At 34.7% G+C, this 24,338-nt stretch overlaps 1 protein-coding gene across 1 annotated transcript in view; it reads right to left on the bottom strand.

Annotated features, from left to right (window-relative positions):
* Positions 1–135: 135 nt before the first annotated feature.
* The window catches only part of LOC110446478 (neurogenic locus notch homolog protein 2-like), a 28,364-nt gene continuing 4,161 nt past the window's right edge, over positions 136–24,338 (bottom strand). The window contains exons 7-44 of the mRNA XM_021491651.1: positions 23,987–24,021; positions 23,546–23,646; positions 23,189–23,350; positions 21,635–21,681; positions 21,219–21,332; positions 19,975–20,088; positions 19,266–19,376; positions 19,056–19,112; positions 18,169–18,270; positions 17,602–17,627; positions 16,724–16,839; positions 16,302–16,481; positions 15,941–15,993; positions 15,606–15,646; positions 14,552–14,658; positions 13,612–13,755; positions 13,208–13,260; positions 12,963–13,070; positions 11,942–12,058; positions 11,531–11,568; positions 11,236–11,333; positions 10,042–10,203; positions 9,686–9,729; positions 9,528–9,550; positions 9,117–9,232; positions 8,339–8,509; positions 7,462–7,514; positions 6,930–7,043; positions 6,502–6,551; positions 6,189–6,295; positions 4,508–4,675; positions 4,258–4,310; positions 3,375–3,400; positions 3,159–3,265; positions 2,290–2,448; positions 1,645–1,691; positions 796–900; positions 136–419 (exon numbers count right to left, since the gene is read on the bottom strand). Of these exons, the coding sequence (XP_021347326.1) occupies positions 283–419; positions 796–900; positions 1,645–1,691; positions 2,290–2,448; positions 3,159–3,265; positions 3,375–3,400; positions 4,258–4,310; positions 4,508–4,675; positions 6,189–6,295; positions 6,502–6,551; positions 6,930–7,043; positions 7,462–7,514; positions 8,339–8,509; positions 9,117–9,232; positions 9,528–9,550; positions 9,686–9,729; positions 10,042–10,203; positions 11,236–11,333; positions 11,531–11,568; positions 11,942–12,058; positions 12,963–13,070; positions 13,208–13,260; positions 13,612–13,755; positions 14,552–14,658; positions 15,606–15,646; positions 15,941–15,993; positions 16,302–16,481; positions 16,724–16,839; positions 17,602–17,627; positions 18,169–18,270; positions 19,056–19,112; positions 19,266–19,376; positions 19,975–20,088; positions 21,219–21,332; positions 21,635–21,681; positions 23,189–23,350; positions 23,546–23,646; positions 23,987–24,021 (3,566 nt within the window). The 3' untranslated portion in view covers positions 136–282. The remainder of the gene's footprint in view (positions 420–795; positions 901–1,644; positions 1,692–2,289; positions 2,449–3,158; positions 3,266–3,374; positions 3,401–4,257; positions 4,311–4,507; positions 4,676–6,188; positions 6,296–6,501; positions 6,552–6,929; positions 7,044–7,461; positions 7,515–8,338; positions 8,510–9,116; positions 9,233–9,527; positions 9,551–9,685; positions 9,730–10,041; positions 10,204–11,235; positions 11,334–11,530; positions 11,569–11,941; positions 12,059–12,962; positions 13,071–13,207; positions 13,261–13,611; positions 13,756–14,551; positions 14,659–15,605; positions 15,647–15,940; positions 15,994–16,301; positions 16,482–16,723; positions 16,840–17,601; positions 17,628–18,168; positions 18,271–19,055; positions 19,113–19,265; positions 19,377–19,974; positions 20,089–21,218; positions 21,333–21,634; positions 21,682–23,188; positions 23,351–23,545; positions 23,647–23,986; positions 24,022–24,338) is intronic.

Genomic DNA, 24,338 nt, shown 5'->3' with positions numbered 1-24,338 from the left:
TTTTGAAACAACTTGCTTTTCAATTTCTATTTATCACTCTTGTTGTCCCGGTTGGAAGCTCTTAATTGGACTTAATTTTGGAAAACACACGTCGGGAAGGTGAGTACCTTTTTTAGTCTGATCAATATGATTAAAATGGTTCAAGATACATACACATATAAGCAGTGGCATCTGATGTCTTATTTATACAGAATTCCGGATTTCTTGTTTTTAATTTAGACATGTCTCACTGAATAAGAAGAAACAAGCGTGTTTATTATTATAGAATGATTTAAACCTTACTTACAGCGTAGCCTGGGCTCCATTTACCATTAAAGGGATTACACACTCTGTATTTATTTCACATTTAACGTCGGTTGGCAAAGCCATATCTGTGAACTTTGGTGGGACAGCTGTGTGGGCCGGTCCTTGGTTTCCGGCTGAAAAATAAATGCAATAACCTTTACTCAATATTTAACGAAGCCCGACTTACCTCAAGTTCAACAAAATTTAGAATTTTGTTGCCAGGTCTGAAAGGGATATATTGATATTTAAATAACAATTCTAACCTTTATTACTTTATCAGCTTTATAGAAACGCTTGTCCCTTATCAAGTTTACTACTTTCTTATGTTTGTAATTATATATATATTCATACACAAACCTCTTATTTACTGTTTGTTTGTAAAACATTCATAAATTCTTTATGAATTTTGAATACTTTTTTCCAGGTAATTTTAAATGTATAACTGTGAAAGTTATGTGATTTCGAACATTTATGTCAGTATAAATATTTTTCATATATATACAAACGTACAGTTCTCACAGTTTGGTCCACTTCGATCGATGGGACAAACGCATTGGCCATTAGCCCCGCACACTCCGCCATTATGACATGTAATCCCAGTACAAGGCCCGGATACTGATAACAAAGAATAGTCCAAGATTACGTAAATATCTTTTCTACTAGGTGCCTAATCAGGAACTTCAATTCCGTACTGCCTACTGTGTATAGGAACGCAACGGGGCTGAACGTTTATGTAATTTAACGTTAATTAAATACAATACTACTTTGTGCCTATATGCATCTCTTTACCGAAAGTAAAGTTAAATATAATCATTGTGTTATTTTAGGCGGCCGCTAGGTCAGTAATACAAATTAGTATGTGTTTCAATCAGTGTTATATAGAAGTGAACAAACAACACATCTACATCACGCAAGGAAAAAAATGAATTTAAAGGTGACAAAATAATAAATCAATATTTAGAGAAGAGTCAGGAAAACAAAAGACAGAATCCAACAATAAACCAACGGCCACAGCAGTGTTCCAGAAGGACAAGAGTTTCTTGCACCATCTGTGGTACATGGACTCAATTATAATGCCTCCCGGAAATACTTAGGTCACCAAATCTTAATGACATACAAAACATGAATTTGAGCATGCAGAAGGTAATATCATATTATGCTGATAACCAGCTGTTCTGAACAAGAAGCATTTCAAATGAAAAATTGACGGAAACATGGACGGACAACGGGAACTGTGCCAAAACAGAGGCTTTATAAAGGGATATTTATCAAGGAAAAAAGTCATTTTATAGTGCATTTAAACTCGGCCGCTTCGTTTCAAGTAAACATAATTACCCTAACGAGCTATGTACAACATACCGATATGGGAATAATCCACTTTGAAGCATCTGTGTTCCCCGGGAATGCTGCGGATGGATGATCAAGGTAAAAAGTAAAATAGAATAGCCACAGCGTCAGTATACAAATGCAAAAGTATGAAATTGATCTATTACAATAGAATCGTCATCATCAATTAGAAGTAATGATTATCGTGTTTTCACGTTAAATATGTACTATAAATCATATGTTAAAGTATGATCTTGGCAAACAATATGGTTTTGAGTATTAAATACTATCCTATTCAAATGTGTTAAAAGTTACCGAGTTTATCATTTTTCAATTTATAAAGTATAATTAGTAAAAAAATTTTATCTATAAGTGGATTTCAAAGGTTGCTAAACATATGTTCGAACACATTCAAATAAACTTGATTCAAGATATCAAAATAAATGATGTAAGTTTTTTCTAAACTAACTTTGAGGGAAATGTGTTATCATGTAAATGCGTGATATAAAAGACAAATAGTGACAATTTTGACGTAAACCCTGCCTGGGCCTCACGAAGTTACATTGCTGATAAATGATAGCGATTGAAGCGATAAGTTTCTATTCTATTTGCACATGCCTATCTCACTATCATTGAAGGGAAGATACGTAAATTTGTAAAATCTAACATTGAACCTACTAAGGTAAGGATGTGTCAAAGCAAAGCGTATCCGTTCCATGTTTACTCGCCGGTGGTGTGAGTGTGACGTCAACAGCACACGAACCAATAACAGTGTTTGAGTCGGAGTGAAATAGGTGGAGGTCATCCGATGGGCCCTGGGCCTGAACTACAGAAGGACTACAACGAGATGAAACATATATAATTTATAGTATTGTACGTGTGCTGAACCATCTCATAGAAAATCTTTCTTTTAAATAGTGTTACACAAGCAAACTCAATCTCTTACATAAGTAGACAAAAGGCCCAATGAACCTGTATCGCTCACTGGTTATTGACTTACGTCTGTCACCTTCAAATCGTTTGAAAGTCAATTTTATTTAAATTTACTCAAATTAATTACACAATATGTAATGGGTCCTTTCTGAAAGATTTTAATCATCTACACCATAAGAAGTTCTAATAATTTTAATAATAATACCATCGTTATTGGTCTGGTTGATTCATTCACGTTTAAAACTTCATAGTACTTCACACAATCTAGATACTGGCAAAATGTCATCACCTTCGGCCTTTTGGCTATTGATAAGAAGTCGCTAAGAGATTTTACCATGTTTGATCCCTGTTGATTTGACAGATGGTCAAAGTTATTAATTAGAATGAAGTTGATAGCCCTTTATCCAAGCATACAACTGACCAAATACTATCAATATTTTGGTTTTAGTCGTAAAAAGTAAAACGTTGACGTTGGGCGGACGCCGGACATCGCACTACGACATTAAGTTAAATTGGCTCTTGGGGTAAGACTAGGTCAGCTAAAGATGGAGTCTATTTCACGATATCAAAAACTCAGTTTTTGGCATCATTAATTGTTTATAGTAAATACAAACCATCCATGATTAATTCCAGGTGACATTTGAAGAATTACGTGACATATCCTCCCTGGTTCACACTGAAGAGTAGACTGAGGTTGGACCGTCGGCTCGATAAAATGTGGCTGTAAAAAAAAAGGAAAGAAGACTGAGCTAAATTTGTTCAAAATGTCAGACCGATCAAAGTTGTCCATTTTAATTAATTCACGAAGTAAAAGTGATTTAAACACTTACTTGGGCAACATTGGGAGCAGCTGAACCTACAAAAAGAAAGAAAAAATGATACAGAGTGTATACATATAGAATGTATATGCGGTACTTTCAGTAGTGCTATAATATACCCTTTCTCGTTCTTACTCTTGTTCTCAGAATGATGTGGGCATTGATTATCATTAAGAGCGACAATCAAAGCGAGATTTGATATTGGATGGAGTTGTTGGCTTTCAATATGTCGTTATGACAGGCCTAAATTCCACGTCAAAAGCGACATCTATGTGAGGAAATCTACAGAATTAAGAGTCACGATATTTACACTGAATCATTTGGGGTAGAATGTCCATCATTTTGACATCGATAATTTTCTTGAGTTACAATAAATGCCACTGGGAACAAGTATTTAACGAGAAATCAAACGAGACTGTACATATAGCGTATCGCTTACACATATTGTTATCTAACGCTTAGGGAAACGCATCTTACATCCTAGGCCTTAAAATGGAGTTAAGGTAAAATATTTTAGCAATCATGATAGCAAGAACGCTTACATTACAGACCAATATGCGTTTTGATTTCAGTATGATTTACTTATTTGTGTCAGTGTTTTTTTCTTACAAACTGTATAACTTCTTAACACAGAAAAAAACAGGGTAAATATCATTATTATTTGTTTTATGGATCTTTTGGCGAAATCGTTAGATTACTATATACGTTTATCGCCCTTACCATAGGGGAGCACGGTTATTCCTCCGAGGTAATAATCATATTTCACAAGGGCGTGGCATGTGTGAAACAAGATTAATCGAGTAATAACAAGGTGATTCCCTACTGCAAGGGCAATATATATTTCATTTTGCCAAAAATCAATAAATCAATCATCATCCAGTTCCATAATACTCACTGCCTGTTGGGTTGGTTACGTCAACGTTGAAGCAGATGTCATCGCCAACAACGCTGAAAATTGGAAGGAATTTTGCTTTAGATTATTTCTATGATATCATATAATATTTATAATGTTTTACTTTTATATATTAGAGTAACATATTCGGATAAACCGGACAACAATCGTAAGATTCACACATGAAAACAAATACACAACGCTAATGACACCAAATCGTGTGCACAATGAAACTCGTTTCGAAATTACATACTCAGGCGAGCTAGTCGGGGTGTGAACGCAGACTTTCTTGTTTCCTGGTGTATTGCCCACGACCTTTACTTTGCCTTGGTACGTCCCTTCCGGAGAGTGGGGATCTTTGGACACAATAGCTGGAGTAACAGTAAGACCGCTATCTATTTGTCCAAGATTCAATGAAGGTCTGGAAAAAGACAACACAAAACACGTCATTCAAAAGGCGATTGTATATTACATGTTTTATTATGAGAATTATGGCTGCAAAAACATCCCATTATTAAAAATTATTAAAAAAGTTATTAATGCAATATTAGTTAAAGTCATTTTCTCTCAGCATGACGATGATGGCAACAGCAGTTTAAGACTTTCTAAGCAGTGTCAAATTTATGTTCTTAGCTATCAAAATTTTATCAGTATGTAACTTAGGAATTTTAACTAATACTGACCAAATCAATCCTTTTTTCTCGGAAAGGAGGGGTGCCAATTATGGCCTTCTGGTGGCTATATACATACTTTGGGGTTATGCCATCATGATATAAAATGAAATTAAGGTCAGCTTTAAGACCACTTTCTTTGTTCTTTTTTAACCATTTTATTCATTTTTAAAATTGTGACTATTGTGCTTAAAACGCTATACTTATCAATAAAAGTGTTAAAAAGGGTGATAAAAAATAATATTATTGTTTGGTTCTAATATGAATTTAGGCACAGAAAAGACAGAATTGTTGACATAATTAAGCAAATATATAAGAAGGTCACAGTGACCTACTTATCAACCGTGTGCTACTCTTTTCGGCCATTTTTAAATTTACAGCTTTAGTGTTCGGCAAAACACAAAAATGATTAAGAAACTTTCAAAAAATATCATATGGTTTTGTAAAAAAAAGTGTCTATTTGGGATTTTGGTCGCCCATTTTACCCCCTCATATCTCGGAATGGTCTCCAAGTTGACCTAAATTTCATTTCATATCATGATGGCATAACCCTAAGGAATGTATATACAAAAAAATATAACTTATCGGTGATAGCTACCAAAAGGGCCAAATTGCCTTTGATCAAATATTGGCACCGACATTGCTAATGCAAAAACAAATTTCGTTCAATTTTCCAGATAACGTGCAAGCTATTCACCTTAAAACATCAAAGGACAACATTTACTATCAAACTCAGCTTTAGACTTGTCAATATGTATGTGTATAACGAATTTCGATGAAATCAACCCATTATAAGAGCAGTTAGTCATGACTGTTAGACTTATAATATTTGTTCACTTAAGGGATTTCATCTCGAGGGGAAAGATTTACAAGTACACAAATTCACAAGACTTGCCAGTTGTTTAGCAATTTTAGTACCCCTAACCTATTTTGAATCGCAATTTTTCATTTCATCCCAAATGTGGAGAACTAATCTTCATCTGTCTTACTCTGTTGACCCTGTTATTTATGCAATATTGACGTTACAGTCTCAATGCATTGTTGGCGTGACGTAAATGTATTGTTAACATGACGCCATACATTTGTTATGATTTTGGAATCTCCTCATCTCCACACTAGGGACACAAAGTTATCCCACATAAAATTGCGGAGACCACTGTTATGAAATTATAACAGAAATATAAATATTGTCCTGCATGTATAATAAGAATTTTAAATTGTTGAAGAATCATCAGAAGATATATCAAAATGTCAATGACATACTGTGTGCCGGTGCCTCCACCCGGTTTTGTAAAGGTGAATGGAACTTCACATTCCTGATGTAGGGTACATTTTATCTCCTTTGGAACAGCAAGGTCTCCGAAAGTACTCTGTAATGGTATAACATATTTAATTCTTACACATGATTTGTCGATAAGTCCGTTTACACTGTTATGTTGATTACTTTTCATATTTTGTTAAGATATGTTTCCGTTCTCACATCTTTGTTTCTTTTTGTCGCTCAATGCCGAGTAATTTCTTTTCAATTATAATTGTACATATAAATCAGTATTGTTATTGTGCATTTGCAGCTTACTTGTGTAACGCCCGGAACTGGTGCAGGACTGGTTAGTGATTCACCATGAGCTGCAAGAAATAGTTTAATTATTACTGAAAGGAAAGTTTAAGGGTGTTTATATTGACCGGATGATGTCTTTTTCTCTCATACTTTTCATGTTTTTTCATGCCATTTTTGTGTGATTCTGTTAAATCTCAATATCATGAAATTTGAAAAATAAAGTTATGTATGACTATTTCTAACTATTGTTATATAATAAATATTCAGTATGTTAAATCGATGAACATACTGGCTATTCAAAAACTGATATAAGGTTAAAGATCTAGGACATACATGTATTTTTTATAAATTGCAAATTAGGTTTCCTATCCTAACCTTAACAACACTGTGGCTCTTTGTAGTTGAACACATTAGGATTCCATTGTTTAGTTTATAAATGTACATACTTTGGTGACAAAGGGGGCCTGAAAACCCACTCAGACAGGCACACTTCGGTGTTGTTCGGTGACCGTCGCAAAATGCTCCATTCTCGCACAAAGTGGAGGAACAAGAACCAACGACTACAATAAAAAAAAAACAGCACAATATTAGTGAGCATGCAACAAAGGTAAATGTATCGTATTTATTAATCCTGCAGTATCTCATTTCATCAATTCCTTTTTAATCTGACTTTTACCCATTTTATTCTTATTTATAGTTTTCAGGAAAAAAGTGTTCCTCTTGCTACATGTTCCGATGATTCCACATATACTGAATTGTGAGAAGTTACCTTAAGTTGATTATAACCGTTGCAAATTTCTAAATTAACGTTTAAGTCAGTTTGTTTAGCTTTCGGTTTGCATAAACATATTTCATAAATTACCTGGATATGCAAAGTTACAAGAGTACGAATATCACACAAATTTAAAGTCACTTTCAGTGGCATCAAACTGTGGCTAGAATTTCCCAATAGTTTAGACAGAAACAAAGTAACCTCACCTGACAACGTATCAACGATAGTGACGTCATAGCAGCGGACCTCTCCGTCACCTCTGAAAAGACATAAAACATGTCCATTGTAAACTGGCATAGCTTACGGCATTAAAATATGTCTTTAATCATTTCTCAGAAAATGCAGTCATAAAATTTGACTCTTGTATTCTGTGCTGAATGTTACGACTCTTCGGTAACTCGACATTCTATTAAACTCTCATGTTAGATGCCATTAAAATTCGTTATATCCAAAATTAAAAGTCTGTCAAAGCTAACATACCACCGTACTTCGTGTCTTACAGCTATTCTAAACCCTTACTTCCAAGCTTTCCAACTACAAGCAAACGCTATAGCAGTTAGATTTAGATGACATTAGAAAAGCTCCTTCTTCAGCATGTCCTTGCTCTACAGCTCCATACAGCTGCAACTTGGCTATATATAGATATTATCCAGGAGGATCATCCAACGTTTTATCCTTGTCTCTGCAAGTTCTTCATCCAAGCCATCATCTTAACTTTATACTACCAATCTTGGTGAAATGAGGACTATAATCGTCCTGACATGTAAGAAGTGGAATTGTTGGAAAGTGAGTTTCGAAGATCTTTTCATCTATCAGTGTCCTTATCAAAAATATTTCATCTCTTAGAACATGTCACTTTTCCAATCTGTACATGATTAAAACACATACTAAACTGACGGAACGCCATCGTTACCTTATTATTGGAGCTTTCTTCAAAAAAAAAGTTGAACGAAGATACACATACATGTATGGTTGTAAACTATTTTGAAGCGCATTTCGTGAAGAAACATATATAAAGTTGGGTTTTTATCTTCTTTTGATACATTTTGTAGCTTTACAAAAAAAAATAAAAAAATGTCTTACCCGAAAACATCTTGTCTGGAAGACGTTGATGTGAAACATATGCCTGTGTAAGTTTTTGGCTGATCGTTGTGAAAGACCACATCCACCTTACATGGACCTGACGCGGATGTGCCAGTAGCCTGGTGGATGTATACTCCTGAGTAGATGTCTTGTGACGATTTAACTGATGGACTGAAAGCAACCAAGATGAATCAACTGATACAATCTGAATATCATGTGAGATAATTGATCGATGAGTCTAATTTGAAACATAAAGTTATATTTTAAAAAAGTGAGTCTTATAAAAATAAGGAAATATCATAATAGGTACGTGATTTTAAATATAAAGGGAATCTGATGATAAACTCTCAAAATGTTGATGAATATTTTGGTACTCACTGGTGAGTAACATCTTGGACGTCATTTTATTGGCCAATCTTCTAATTATGACGTCAAGTAACAATCATGTTCATGGTAACTAGTTCCCCAATCGGAAACAGGAAAAGTGTGTTCCCAAGAGATATTTATGATAATCTAGATATAAAACCTGACTATTGTGTGAGGAATTTAAAGGTCCACAAACTCGTAATGGTTGATTATCAAAGTTATCTAACTAGAGTTAGATAATCATAATAACCAAACAGTACTCGTTGGGTAACCTCTATATATCAAAATAATTAAGGCTATACAAATTATTCAGTCAAAATACTTTACTGTGATTCATTTTTTTGGCTGGAAAACTGGACAAAGCTTTCTTTAAAAAAAGATTGCCAAAAACATCGAACAATGCTCTCCCTACCATGCGTCCTCGCCATCGTAGTTGTGAACCCAGAGACTGAGGTGACAGGCTTTACCGGTCTTGCACTCCACAGAAGAGCCATCCGGTAGGGAGGGATCAATAAAATACGCATGCGACTGAAACGAATAATGTTATGAGTCATTCTTCACATCGGATCGAAATGTATACAGACGACCCTGTGTCATATTTTATAAAAGTACTTTATAAGAGACGATATATTTAGTTACTGATGGTACCACCATGAACTACAGAGTTAGTGGGTTAATTTAAAAGAACCACCTTAACACATTTCAAGTGACATATTAGATAATGCTTCAGTCAGTCAATTGTTCAAGCATTAGTTGATGGTAAGTATGGTTAAAGTTGGTAGTATACATATATTGTTGTTTTTATTTTATCTGCTTTATTTACCTTGCTCGGCAGGTTGAGTTGTCCTGTAAAAGATATACAATTACCATGTTATTTACACCAAAAAGCTTTTCATAGTGAGTGTATATCATTGGAATGTTATTTAAAACGTATTGATAATTATTGATTATAATACTTATATAAGATGCATGTATACTTACCATTGACTGCATTTACCATAAAACATATTTCATCGGCACTTTGTCTGGAATATAAAATAGAAAAGTACATTTTCGATTTTTTCTGCAAAGAATCAAAAGGATTTAAGCATTAGTTTTATTTTGATCTCTTTATCAGTATATATACATTTTCAGCTCTACACTGCTCAGTTTGCAATTCATATCTTTTTATTTGAAAATGTAGCTCATGATATTCAGATAAATTTTATCTAAGCAAGATATATTTTTCAAATCACATGCACCTCAAATAAGCTGCTGTTAGGGAGGGTTAAAACATTTAAATTTGATATTACTCTTTGGTTCAAACATAGATAAATAATACCTTCAGAATAACTTACCCCGCTGGGTTATTGCTTTGGATACATATTTGGTGTTTGCCACTGGTCTTACTAACCACCTCCACACTGGTATGGTAATCGGTTGGGGAGGAAGGGTCCTTGGTTACAGTGGTCCCGTGTACATCAAGATTTCCGTTAACGTACCCTGGACTCACAACGGGTCTGAAGAATTTAATCATAACAATGAGATCAAAATTTGTGTTTTTATTTTTTCTAGTTATAAAATGTAAACACTCACATCATCAAAAATATTTTGATACATTCACATACAAACATCAACATGCGCCCTTACACCCCTGATATTACACCATGAGAGGTGAATGTCAGCCCATTTATTATGTATATTCGTAAACATAACATGTTCATTCGTTTGAAACTGTCATTTTATACTTTGAGTGATTGAATGAGCCTGAACAGCTCGGTCTTTTTACGTGTTTGTGATTAATAATTGGAAGTATACAACACTTGGTAACAAAGTGGTCTCTTTATTTTTTTACATTGCTTTCACTACATAGGTATCAATTATGGACTTTTGTTCAGGGGTATATGTGGTTATACGGACCTGAGACAGTGATATTAACCGAGACAAAGTCAAGGTTAACATAATTTTCTCAGATCCATTTAACCACATATTCACCGAAATAAAATGTCTATCTATTTCATAAGGTGATAAACGGAATGTACATATAGGGAAATTACATGAAGGAAAGCACTGCATTCGGCAGAGATCATTGTGACTTTACACTTGAAATGACGTCATAGGTGAATATTGACCTTCTGCTCTGTTTCAAAAAACACCGAGTAAATATCTCAAATCCGCATCCCACGTATGTACGATCCAACCAATGAGGATATCGGGAACACATATGTTATTTGATAAAATACGTTTTCGTCATAAGTCATAACTTGCTAATCAATTTTTAAATATATGTTGCAAGAATTCGAAAAATCGATTATAGTATGGCAAAACCTTAACAAAGGAAGAGGAAGATTTAACGGAAGGGTCAAAATCTTTCTGCTTCATCGGCAACAACCAACTGATAAATCTAGGTCAAATAATGTAACGTCCTCATAGCGAGAAACTTGGAGGGTGACAACAAATCAACATGCCACACTAACGAGAAATATACAATAATAGACAATCCTATCGCTCAAAAAGTTACCTATTACCTATACAATCAGTGTGAACCTTACCTGGTCCCAGGATCACCTATGAGCGTTGTCGGTATTTGACATGGTTGGCCTACGTAACATTTAACTTCTTTTGGGATGGTCCCATCCTTGAATTTAGCCTTTAAAAATGAAAGTATATTACACTTGTGTCTATTAGGATACCCATTGCTACACAAATGTGTTTTGGTAAACATCACTACTGTTAAAAAAGCTTTATAAGTTAAAAGAAGCCGCTTTTAAACCAATACTTCTAAATGTTGATCAATGCATATTTGTTTCTGTGGTAATTGCATATGTTTTGATAAAAGGCATTTACCCCATTAGCTTGCGGATTCACGACGGTATCTTTCGAATCTAGAAAAATAAATGAAATGGACAATTCTATAAACAACCGATGCTGTTATGTGTCATATACATGAAGTCATTTTCTGCTTGTTGATATAAATGTTACATTGTTACTGGACAACTGATACCACGGTATAATTGTAAAAATTAAGGAAGGCTGTACGGTTTACAGTGATTAAAAGAGAAATGGGAACAACAATTAGAGGAAGTTATTCTGCATATTTTCCATAATCGTTAATTACAATATTATGGATAATTACCGAATTACCGGTCATTTCCAAAAACGTCTGTAGTATATCAACTGGCTAAGACACAAAGTGTGCTGATTTTTATAAGAGAAGAACTACGGTATATTTGAAACTTCAGATCATGCGAAACTTACTATCTGCGCATGTTTGTCCCGAAAATCCAAGTTTGCAGAAACAATTTCTGGTAGCTCCAATGGAGTAACAATATCCGCCATTGTTACAGTGAGGTGGAACTGTAGGCGGGCACGGACCTAAATGCAAAACGGAAATCATTATAGCATTAGGTCCCCAATTATCGAACGTTGTTAATTGTCCAGATAAGAGAATCTACCTTAAACAAGAGGCCCAAAGGGCCTGTTTCGCTCACCTGTTTCTTTTGGTAAATGAAACTGACATATATTCAACTTAAGACTAAATTTGGAAACTAGAACACAAGACATTTTAACATCGCTTAAACGGTTCTGAAGATACTGTTGTTTGAAATTTAAAATTTTAATTTTTAAGCTTTTAACCCACATTGACCGTTTAAATGAGGATACTTTATAGCACTCCATCCAAAGTACCTATTGGCCAAATATCATGACCCTGGGCCCTTTGGAACTTGAGAAGGATATTGTTAAAGCTTTTAACAAAAGTTGACATTTGACCCTCAACTAGCAATTAAAGTTGACCTTTGACCTCATTACTGTAATGAGCAAACGATTTGCACTACTGTTCTCCATAACATACCCAAGTATCATGACTCTAGTTCAAATGGTTCTTAGGTTATCGTTGTTTGAAATTTTGAACATATTTGACCACAGTGACCTTGAAAGTAGGTCAATGTCATTTTAATGAGGAAACTTTATAGCAATCCATCCCAGGTTCTTAATGGCCAAATATTATGACCCTAGGTCCTCCAGTTCTCCAGAAGAAGTCGTTCAAAAGAAAAAGTTAACGGATTCGCGACGGACGAAAGACGGACGGACGCCGCAGTACGGCATAAGCTCACATGGCCCTTCGGGCCAGGTGAGCTAAAAATGTATGCCGATCACATGAACGAACAAATGAAAAACAAAAGCATACAGCAAAGCTATCGTCTATGTTGAATGAGGTATATCTTAAAGTCAAAAACTTATTACATTATTCCTTCAACCTTTCTGCTATGAAACTCACCTTTTTCGCATGACTGTCCAGTGAAGCCAGCTGTGCATGTACAAACATAGGTACCCTGTGTGGACCCACACACTCCTCCGTTCTTACAAGGACTGGAGGCACAGTGATCTACAACGGTAATCATCATCATTTGACAAACTGACTCATTGAAAGTTTTCTTTTCGAAAGGATCAATTTTATAAAATATCATTTAAATAACGTGTATAACTGATGGTAGAAAACAGTCGTACATTACTATTACGTACCCACAATACTTGTAACACTCCTCAAGTAAAAACATCGTACATCACCTAAATCACTGTGAACATAAAATGGCAGAATTAATAATAAGATAAAAATGGTATTTAAAACCATCCGTAAATGGTGGCCACTCCAGAATACATTACCTGTAGCGCGTTGATCACAGAATTTCAAAAAGATTACAAAAATCATTCTAAGATCTGTCTAGGTGAACGTAAAATATATCGCTGCACATCATATTAAAGATTTACTAAAGTGAAAACTATGAACCCCCTTTATGCAACATCTTGATGATATATTTGACTATATAGAAAACAATTATTGTCATGCGCGGGAATTATATTAGATAGAAAGTTGACCGCCGTAATAGGTATTCAAATAATTGTTGATAAAAAATAACATTACTAACCCTGATTTAAGGCAAATTTTCTTCCTGGTGCCGGCTATAGCGGACGATTTGAAGTCGCATACAATATTTGTCATACATGAAGTGCCGACGTCAGACGGATCGAATACTGCAGTAGACACCGTGTCACTGGCCAACACATGTTTGCTACAATATAGTTTATACATACATAACCAAACATAATCGATACAAATCTTCTTTAAAAAGTAGTTAATGACAACAGTAAATTAAATTTCAAGAGACACGACTACATGTAAACAGTTTCAAAGTGATATTGTAAAAGTGTATGCTTCGACAGCCGTATGCATGGGTAAAATTGATAGGATTGTTGCCAAGGTAATTTCACTATTCATAAAAAAACTTATTTTTCTACTGTTTCAGATTTTATATCCAAACCAAAAACTTTACACTAATAAATTACAAATGGTCGAAACAAACTGTTCTCTTTATTTGAATTGAATTGAATCGAATTAATTCATTGTCAAATTAAAATCTCCCTTTTGTTTGTAAACATATAAATTATCACATACATTCAAAATAATAAACGAAAACAAAACAACTGATTATCAACTTTTTGATGGTATCGCTCTTATCTTTCTTTATCTAATTGTTCCAATAACAGATCACATTTTTATGTGACGCGAAATGGTAAAATAAAATATAGAATCTTCCCGATACATTGGCAGACTTATAACCGTATGAGTGTCAAGAATAACTCATGTATGATTTTTCACAACACTCAACTGAGGTTAAAGGACATACGAGAGAACACTGCCAGAACGCGTCTATCTAAAGTCTGACGACAATTTAACCCAATGTCTATCCCGCTTACCAACACAGAGAGGTACACACACACGGTTTTGAATAATTGACACGTTCTAAGACTTACAGTACATCATATAAATGCAAACCGTTGAAACAGAAAGCAACGTGAAGCACTTACCAGATGCTGGCAACCTTAGATGCAAAAACGAAGAAATGACATGGTTTTCCAATTTCACATACAATCTCACTTTGGTCTGGTAAAGTGGGATCTACAAACGTATTGGCCTGTAATCGAAAGTTCAATAATCAATTAAATGTAGCATACCAACAATCGGTGTTTGTAAATATAACAAAGCGACAAACAGAGAAGATAAAAAAACAAGGAAGCGGTAAATCCAAGTCATAATAACAATATATATTTAGCGTCAAAGTGTAAATATTGCACTGTTACAGCTTAGGAACTATATCATGTTTATTATATTGCGATATAAATATGCTTGTTTATAGATAAACAAACAAATTAAGCATGATGTTTTGGTTATTTATCACATTTAGGCGTTGTCATATTATAAGGATCACGTAGTATCTGGCAAGTTGGTAGGATCCAACAACATTAGGCGTTACAGCTTTAAAACATTCAAAATGATTCAGTCATACACTGTTAGCTGAATACAAAATAATATCATAAGTACCAAAATTTTGTCTTAATGTGTCATTATTGGTAGATAATTACAGTTTGCACATCAGATGTTACCTTATTACAATTATAGGGAAAAATTGAATCACCTGCATTGATTTTTTTTAGATATATAGAGATAGACGAGGTAATTTTCATAACCTATATGCGAGCTCTATAGAGATTCCTGCACATTATTCACGGATAAGTATTCAATAATGAAAACTGATACATCCGAATATGCTCTGCAACTGAAGTATTTCTGTAAAGATTGCAGAGGACTTTTCAAATTGTTTTTGTTTTGACTTACAGCGCCACTGACCCCCGTTGTTTAGTGGGACTGCTACTTTCCGTATAGCCATGTTAACTTTTTATGATAGTACAAGTTGGTTTATGGTCTCCCTAGGTTTGTCTCTCACTAAAGCTTTGAGTGTATGATAATTATTTCTTGCAAGTATTAGTATGTAAATTTATCAATACCGCATATTATATTATACAACGCATGTTTCACCCTGTTCATAATCTGCTCTGGTGACATACACTTCATAGTACTTACAGGTGCCGGTGATATAGATGTGCCCCATGGATCAATTCCATCTGAAAGGATTATGACAACATTATTAGATATTCAACAAGTAACATAGGTTTAACTATATCCAAAATATGACAGCTATGACACAAATTGATATAACGCATCATGATTATTTTTTTGGATTATTAGTTTATTACTGACACCATAAAGGATTATAAGGGACAGAATCAAACCATACAACAAAATTGTTACATTCTGGATGCTTTAGTATTTAGCAGACATTGTTCGCAAACTACTCTTTGGTTAAAATATTTATGTGATTTTAATTCAACTTCATACATAAATGACAATGTACTTACGCTTGAAAACATATTCCACGTTGAAGCACTTAGTGTCTGTTGGATGTGTACTACTGAAATATGGAAATAACAATCATACCTAATTCTGTGCATATACTTCACAATTGCACTTATTATTACTTTCATGCCAGTGATATAATGAACTCTATCGTTTAAGTATCGGTATTGGGTCCTACTCCTACGTGAAATATATATGGCATTAAATTGGAAACCATTCATATAAAGATGAATGAAATATTAAACTTTTTTACGAAAAGTACACGTCTGCATTTGATTTATTTTAAACAAAATGCCAGTAGACGCTTCAATTCATATGATTTTAAAGCATTTTCTAAAAAGAAAAAACCTCAAACGTACTTACTCGGATGATTTTGCTACTTGCAGGCAAACATGCAGTTTAGGAGCTGCTTTGGGTTGGGCCTGTATCTTTATATCAAAACGGTATATGTTGAGGATACCGGGGATCTTTGGATCGGCCGCAGGAGAAACGGAAATTCGTACTTTGCTAGGTGGCAAAATGGTTTTGACCAGAGGCGCAGTACTGTAATGAAAACATACTGGTAATGAAGATTGCCGTTTTACCCGATATAACCTTTCAGCTAGTTATACCAAAAATAGAAATCAAACCAAACACTTACATGTTCCAGTATATCCACTATTTCTATCGTTTTCTTAAAATGATTGCCTAAACAAGTTTTCAGGAAAGTTGGTGTGATACAATTATTAAGATCAAAGTATTTTTGGTGTTATTTCTCTGTTATACTGTAAGGTGTTTTTACGTACCTCATACCAGTGTCAGGCGATGTATATACCGCAAATATACATGTGGTTGACAAGTATGAATTTTGCTCACACTTTATCAAATCTTCAGCTTCGGGTGTTGGTGGAACAAATATCGGCTATAAAAAGCGAAAACAATGTTTCATGTATTTTTTATTCATAAAGGCTTCATGTATTCCCATTCACATGTTTTACTAAGTAACAGTAATGAATGAAGAATACGGTGATCCAACTTTGAAAATCGTCACAGAGATTGACCATGATGTACATGTATAATAAGTGCAATTTCTCTTCATAATTTATTCTAATTTGGGGACGTTTTTGCCTCTACACAGCCTCTAAAAGAGAAATGTAGATCCGCACGACCTACGTTGGTCTAGTTTGGTTTAGTTTGGTTTAGTATTGTTTAACGTCCTATAAACCGCCATGGTCATGATCTCGGTATAAAAAGGCTTTCAATAACGTCATAGCACTAAGCTTGATTAGAAATGAATTGATAGATAAGTTGTCAGTAAAAATTGTAGAAGTATCGGACTTATTCTCTCTATCATAGAAAATACATGCGTATGAAAAGTATTAATTTTGTTCACATTTCATCAAATCTTCAGCTTCGGGCGTTTGTTAAACACATATCAGCTATAAAAAACAAAACATTGTTAAATATTTGTTTTTATTTTTAATAGTGTGCCGTGGGAAAAAAAGTCCTTTTGGTTTAAATTCTTCAAAAATGGTATCTGTAACAAATATAATTCGACAATGCTTTCAAATGGCTTAATCATTAGAATAGTATTTTCTTCGAAATCTTTATTACCAAGGATCGTATGACAATTAAGCATCTGAGTTTTACGACAACGGTAATTTAATGACTGAACTCTACGTACATCTTGTCCTCCAAGAGAGCTTTGACCTGTAATATAAACATGTTGGTATTGTATTTCAAATAATTTCATCTATATAAATAATATTACTTCACTCTATACACGAACTTCCAATGCATTTAACATTGTCTACTTATCATTCCGGTGTGCTTATTTAATGTTTTGAAGACATTTGGCGTATATTCAAACAAACTACGTATCTCCACCTCATATGCATAGCGTATCTAGTGTATCAGACTTAATCAGATAAAAGGAGCACAAAACCGCAGAGGGAAATCAATATATGACGACCAGTAGGCCTACTTATATAATCACATCTCATCCATTTACGAAGCAAGGAAGTGGTATCGTTAAACAGTTGTTATATGTTATATACTTCAATAATGACGATAATTCTACAATCATCGAAATATATCAGTTGTTTAACGGAAAAACGGTACTTAAATGGTGCCATCAAATGAAGGTCATAGTGGCACATTCATGTCAGTAAATATAGTGAAAAAATACCCACGTATAAAGACGAAATAAGGAGAGGCAATATTATTTTTATACCGGGCTTACTATACTCACTTTGACAATCGGGTCCAGTGAAGCCTTTTGAACATAAACATGTTCCTGATCCAGGCGCCCCTACACATATTCCGTTTGGGGCAACACATTGTGCACCACAGTCTTAAAATAAAGGAATCATTATGGTTACGGATTTCTTTTTATTATTATTTCCTTAACATAAATAAAGAGTGTTACCTAATTTTGTCAGTGCATCATCCAGCCATTTGATATACAACGTAAATGAAAATTTATTAGTGACGGCGACATTTTATTTTATATGTTATTCCAATAATGGAGAAACAATACTACAATATATATGTTAATATACATTTAATATTAAACCATTTTCGGATGGACAATTTTATCTTGTTTTCATTCAGACAATCCAAACGGAAACAATTTATATGGAAACGCTTATTAACTTAAAACCCCAAAGCATTCTGATATCCAATGCTTTACCACAAGCATTTTTGAATTATATCAGATCATTTCTGTTATGTTTTCATTAAATTCAATGAGAGCAAGCAGATTTTACTCATGTAAAAATTATCTTCAAAAAAAATCCTGAAGAACCTCCGAAGGGGTGAAAGGCTAAGGGCGATACCATCGTTATGCAATTCATGGTTATTAACCAATAAAAAGTGACGTTACATCTGAAACGTGGTAACATATATAAAAATAACTTGTTTGTGTCTTGATTAAGGGGTGGATTGACTAGAATATTTTACAAATGCCCTTGCGTGGACTGTCTCTGTTACTTCTTAGGTTATATATCTATTTAATCTATTTTAGGTAATACGCTCCAAAAAACTTTCGTTTGTTCCGATCAAGTGCCTATATTGGAACATACTCAATGTAAACCTATTTACCAATCTATTACTCTAGCCTTAAAGCAGAATACTTACTGCATCCAACAGCTCTTGGATTTAGATTACAAGCGTTAACTGGAGGACTGACAGGACCTGCAGACAATAAAAATGTATTTTAGAAAGAAAAAAAAAATATATAACTTTTCGTATAGCGAGTTACACTTAACGATGTTAACAATATTGTTCGTTGCTATTTGCGATTAGTAAACATTAATGATACTTAAATTTCTGCTACTAACTGCGTACCTGTACAACTGTTCCCAGAGTAGCCGTCCTGACAATGACACGTGTATCCAGTTGGTGTTTCTTCACATACTCCATGTTTACCGCAAGGGTCAGGTCTGCACTTATCCACGGCTATGTGATATACATATTTTAAAACATTTAAAACACACACACATACTACAGGATGTCCACCCATCCACAGCTAAGTACAAACTACATATTGGTCTGGGATACACATATTTAATATAAAACACGTTCTGCATACAGGTCAGAAATATGCACTCATCCAGTTATGCAATGCTACACGTTTCTAAAGCTACATTAATATAAAAATCTACTTTTCACAGCTCTTTGATACACACAATCAAAGCTACATAGAGGTAACACAACATAAGACAGGTTCCACATACAGGTGAGAATATACATTTCGGTGTTATACGTATCAACAGCTACGCTATCTGATTCATTTACTACAGACGTGTCAGGGTGATAGGCATTAACGGCTACGTTATATAACAACTAAACTACAGACGGATCAGGGAGACAAACATAGCCACAGTTAAGTCATATAAAACATGGAACAAACACGGGTCATGTAGAAACGTATCCATAGCTACGTAAGATGAGATGCATTATAATTATGTATTAAAACTTAGTAAAGCATCATTAATAGCAAACCACGACAACGCGACTAATTTAAAACTTCATTTTGTAGCTTGTGAATACATACCATTTTCACAATATGTGCCAAAGAATCCACTCGTACACCGGCACTCGACCTGAATTCCATGAGGAATACAAATGCCTCCAAATTTACAAGGGTTAGGATTGCATTTATCAGGAGCTGAAATACAGAATAAAATGAGTTAATCCTTACCATCAGTGTGTTATATTTATACTCTCAGCAGCAAAGTATGATGTATGGAGCATCAAAGTCCAAAGTGAAAGTGGTACGATGGCCTAATAGTTTATGTGGTGTTTTGAAAACACTGCTCACTTAATTTTGCTTTAATTGTTTCGGTTTTAATACATTGAAGCAAAACAAACATCAGAAACAGGCATGCTATAAATCCATTCAATCACTCTTGACACGATTTGTAGTCGTTTAATATAGTGGTTTTATCAACTTGAGTCAAGCTCTCCATGTGAAATATACTTAGAATATATATATCAAGTATAACAAAGCATGGACACAAAATAATAATTCCTGTAGTCACAAAGAAATACATCAACTCGAACAAATTGTAGATATCATGTAACATGTACAATAATCAGATGCAGCCAGGTGCTTCAGAGGGGCGGGCGTTTTGTTTATCAATGTTGTATGCCTGTCTTGTCAAATACATGATAGTATCTTGGTAACATCAAACAAAATTCGGAAGATTGATTTAAACGATTGCAAAGTGGTTTGCACATCAGATCCCCCTAGACTCTGGAAAGTGGTTGAATAGGATAAAATTCTAAAGATTAAGCCCCGAAAATGACGTCTTCTATATTCAATTCCACTATTCTGTCGTCAGGTAAATGTTGATAATATGATATTCCTAGATGTTACGCAAACGGGTCAAGAAAATGTTATTGCGGCCTATCAATGTCTTCTGCCTTTTGACCCCATTGTAATTGATGATTAGCTGACTGTACATTCTCAAAAGATTCCTATCTTTTGATGAAATCTGTCTCTGGTTGTCGTACACATGACACCTAAATGTAGAATGGTGAGCATTTTCAATTAAATGGACAAACTGGCGTAGCAATTCCCTTCAAACTAAATACATTAATCTTTTTTGAAAGGAATATAGAGGCGTTAGTACTCATGCATATTAAAAAAAAGCTACCAAAAAAGCTCCCAAAAGCATTTCTTCTGCAATTGTTAAAGAATAGACACACCAACACTACGAAACACAACAGACGAAGAACGTCAAGCAACGGAATAATCTCACGTGGCCTTTGACCAGGTGATTGTATAGAAAGTACCTATATCACAGGCGATGCCCGTATACCCCGGGGGACATATGCAAACATATGATGTTCTGTCACCGTTCGTAACACACTCAGCACTATTTCGACAGGGTTGTACTTCACATGGATCTAGTAAATAAAATTTTGACACGTAATTATGAATAAAGAAAAATGTAAAAGTTTCTGTTTGAAAAACATGTTCCGGAAAATTTCAGTTGTATCAATTCTATAAATGTGATAAATTTATGATATACATATTCCAGAAACATCACACGTATGGATATTTATGGTTGGTCAATGCAAGTTCAATAAAACAGCAAATGTTTAGGAAACAGGCTTAAAACACAGATCGATTGTCAAATAAGATAACATTTTGTTACATTCATTCACAGACAACAAAATTGCTTATGCATATATAATCTGTTACGTACCCTTTGGTTGTACCACTGCCTCAAAACATTTCATAATTACAGAATTGCTGAAAGGTAAGAAATAAAGCAGAATGGGTAATGTTTCAGGAAAATGACTGCATTCGATAGAATACGTGTTTCACCATTAAAAAGATGAAAACCGATTTTATGGTTTTTCATTAACATGACACGAAGATCCCTTCTTTCTGCCCCCATGAATTGGGGTGGAATTTCAAACATTAATCTCAAGTTTCCCTATTGGGCTCGCCACTCTGCCCCCTGAAACCACCCTTCTATTTATACATAATTGAGTCCTTTTTGCCCAAGGATTCTCTACACCAAATTTGTTTTAAATCCCTCAAATCAAACACCTCTGCCCGCAGTGTGGGCACACTCTACCTTAAAACAAATTGAGTCACTTTCCCAAGGATGCTCTGGACCAAATTTGATTAAAATCCCTCAAAAGGTACATAAAAAGAACGATTTTAAAGTTCATATTGGGCCCGCCCCTCTGCACCCAGGGGGCCACACCCTTTATTTACAAAATATCACTTCCCTTTGCAAAAGGATGCTCTAGACCAAATTTGGTTATAAATCCTCCAATGGTACAGTAGAAGAGGGATTTTAAAGATTTAAATCTCAAACTTTTCTATTGGACCCTGCCTCTATGCACCAAGAGGGCGCACCCTCCGTTCATACAAAATTCAGCCCCCTTTGCTCAAAGACGCTCCTGGCTGAATTTTGATAACATCTCTCAAATGGTACAAAAGGAGAAGGATTTAAAATATTTAAACCTCAAATATCCCTTTTGAGCGCAACCCCTCTGCACCCAAGAAGGCCACAACCACTGTTTGCACAATATGCAGTCCCTCTATCGAAGGATGCTCCAGGCCAAATTTGGTTAAAATCGCTTAAATTGTTCAGAAATAGAAGGATTTTGAAGATTTAAACCTCAAATACCCCTTTTGAGCCCCTACCCTCTGCACCCAAAGGGGCCACACCCGCCGTTTATACAAAATTTAGTCGTCTTTGCCCAAGAATTCTCTGTACCAAATTTGGATAAAATCCCTGAAAAGGCACAGAAGAAGAAGGATTTTGAAGATTTAAACCTCAAAATTCACTATTTGGCCATGCCCATCTGCAACAAAATGGCCACACCCTCCGTTTACACAAAATTTAGTCCCTTTGCCCAAGGATGCTCCATGCCAAATTTAGTCAAAATCTATAACGCTGTTCAGGAATAGTAGCGTTTTAAAGGAAAAGTTGACGGACGAACGGGCAAAGGACGACGCGGTATAGCAAAAGCTCACTATGGTCTTTAAGACCAGGTGGGCAAAAAATGTAGCGTTTAAAAAATTATTGAAATTTTCTGTACGACATGCTTTCTTTTTCAAAGACATCACGACTAATAAATACAGACGACAGGAAACCTTAAATGGCATTGTCTTTAAACATGAGGTATACTTGACAGGTGATAGAAAAAGGACGTGACAAGTACAAATATAACATAACAAATCCATCAGAAAGCTTCACCGATATAAGACATAAATTATACAATGTGAATTGAATACTTACGCATCTGCTGCTCTTAAACAAATTTTCTTACGACCAAACGAGGAATCTTGAAATGTCATGTCAACCATTTTTGCTCCTATATGTATGGCACTGGCATCTCTGATTGCACTAACATGACAACCCGCGGCTTCCGAACTAGTTAGAGATATATCTGTAATTCCTCTGAAAGAAGCGAAATAATGTGCATTTTAAGTAAATATTTTTTCAATTTGACGTATTCAATAAGGTTTTCATCGGTAAACGTATTGACATTGCATAAAGTTGCTTGACTAATTTCTCTCTTTTGTCATGCTTGGTAAGAAAATGACAAGTTTTCCCAATTTTAATACTTAAGGTAATTTAAATCAGTGTAAGTACCCAGGTGAGGTGGAAACAGCGTAGATAGGGAAACGACAACTTGACCCGACCAAACAGGAAATCTCTCCGTTAGATGGAAACCGCAGGAACGCTGGTTTTCCCTTGATTTAAAATAGACAAGATACATCAAATATTTACCGACCACGTGGAGGGTACCACTAGTGTTTACAGAATTCTTGGTTTTGACATTCAGTATATTATATGGACATCTAAAAATTGAAAACCCTTGTAATAATATGGACCTTATGTTTATCATTTGTGGAAAGATTTTGTTTAGCATTTCAAATGAATGCGAGTGTTTCAATCAATTGACGCTACATGTATACTTATGAATTATTCTTGGTTTATTTTGGATGAATCACTTGATTTTAATAAGAACGTATTCCAATTCACTTATTATACAATGGTATAGCATCCTCTATGTACTTTATCATATCTTACCTGTACTATCTGTGATCCTACTCCAACAGGAGCAGCTAAAAGACAGATGATTTACAAATTGTATTCTTTTTCTGATCTGAATTTTATTTATAAGACATTAGTGTTTATACAAGTTTGCATTAATTATTTTATACAATGGGTACCATCAGATGCAAAATAAAACTGAAATGCTTACATCTAAGAATAGCCGATAAACGGATTGGATGGAATTTTGAAATTGCGCATTGTAATATCATATGGTCCGGATGCTATTTTCGCTATTTTGCCGGCCAATAAAGTGATCAAGAATATTTGATCAGCAGAATAATATGACACGTGTCAAGTGAACCGGATCACCGTATTATCGTCATGA

Source organism: Mizuhopecten yessoensis, unplaced genomic scaffold, assembly GCF_002113885.1.
Source record: "Mizuhopecten yessoensis strain PY_sf001 unplaced genomic scaffold, ASM211388v2 scaffold2699, whole genome shotgun sequence".
NCBI lineage: Eukaryota > Metazoa > Mollusca > Bivalvia > Pectinida > Pectinidae > Mizuhopecten > Mizuhopecten yessoensis.
Note: the sequence above shows the minus strand (reverse complement) of the source record. Positions and strands in the feature narration are given on the sequence as shown.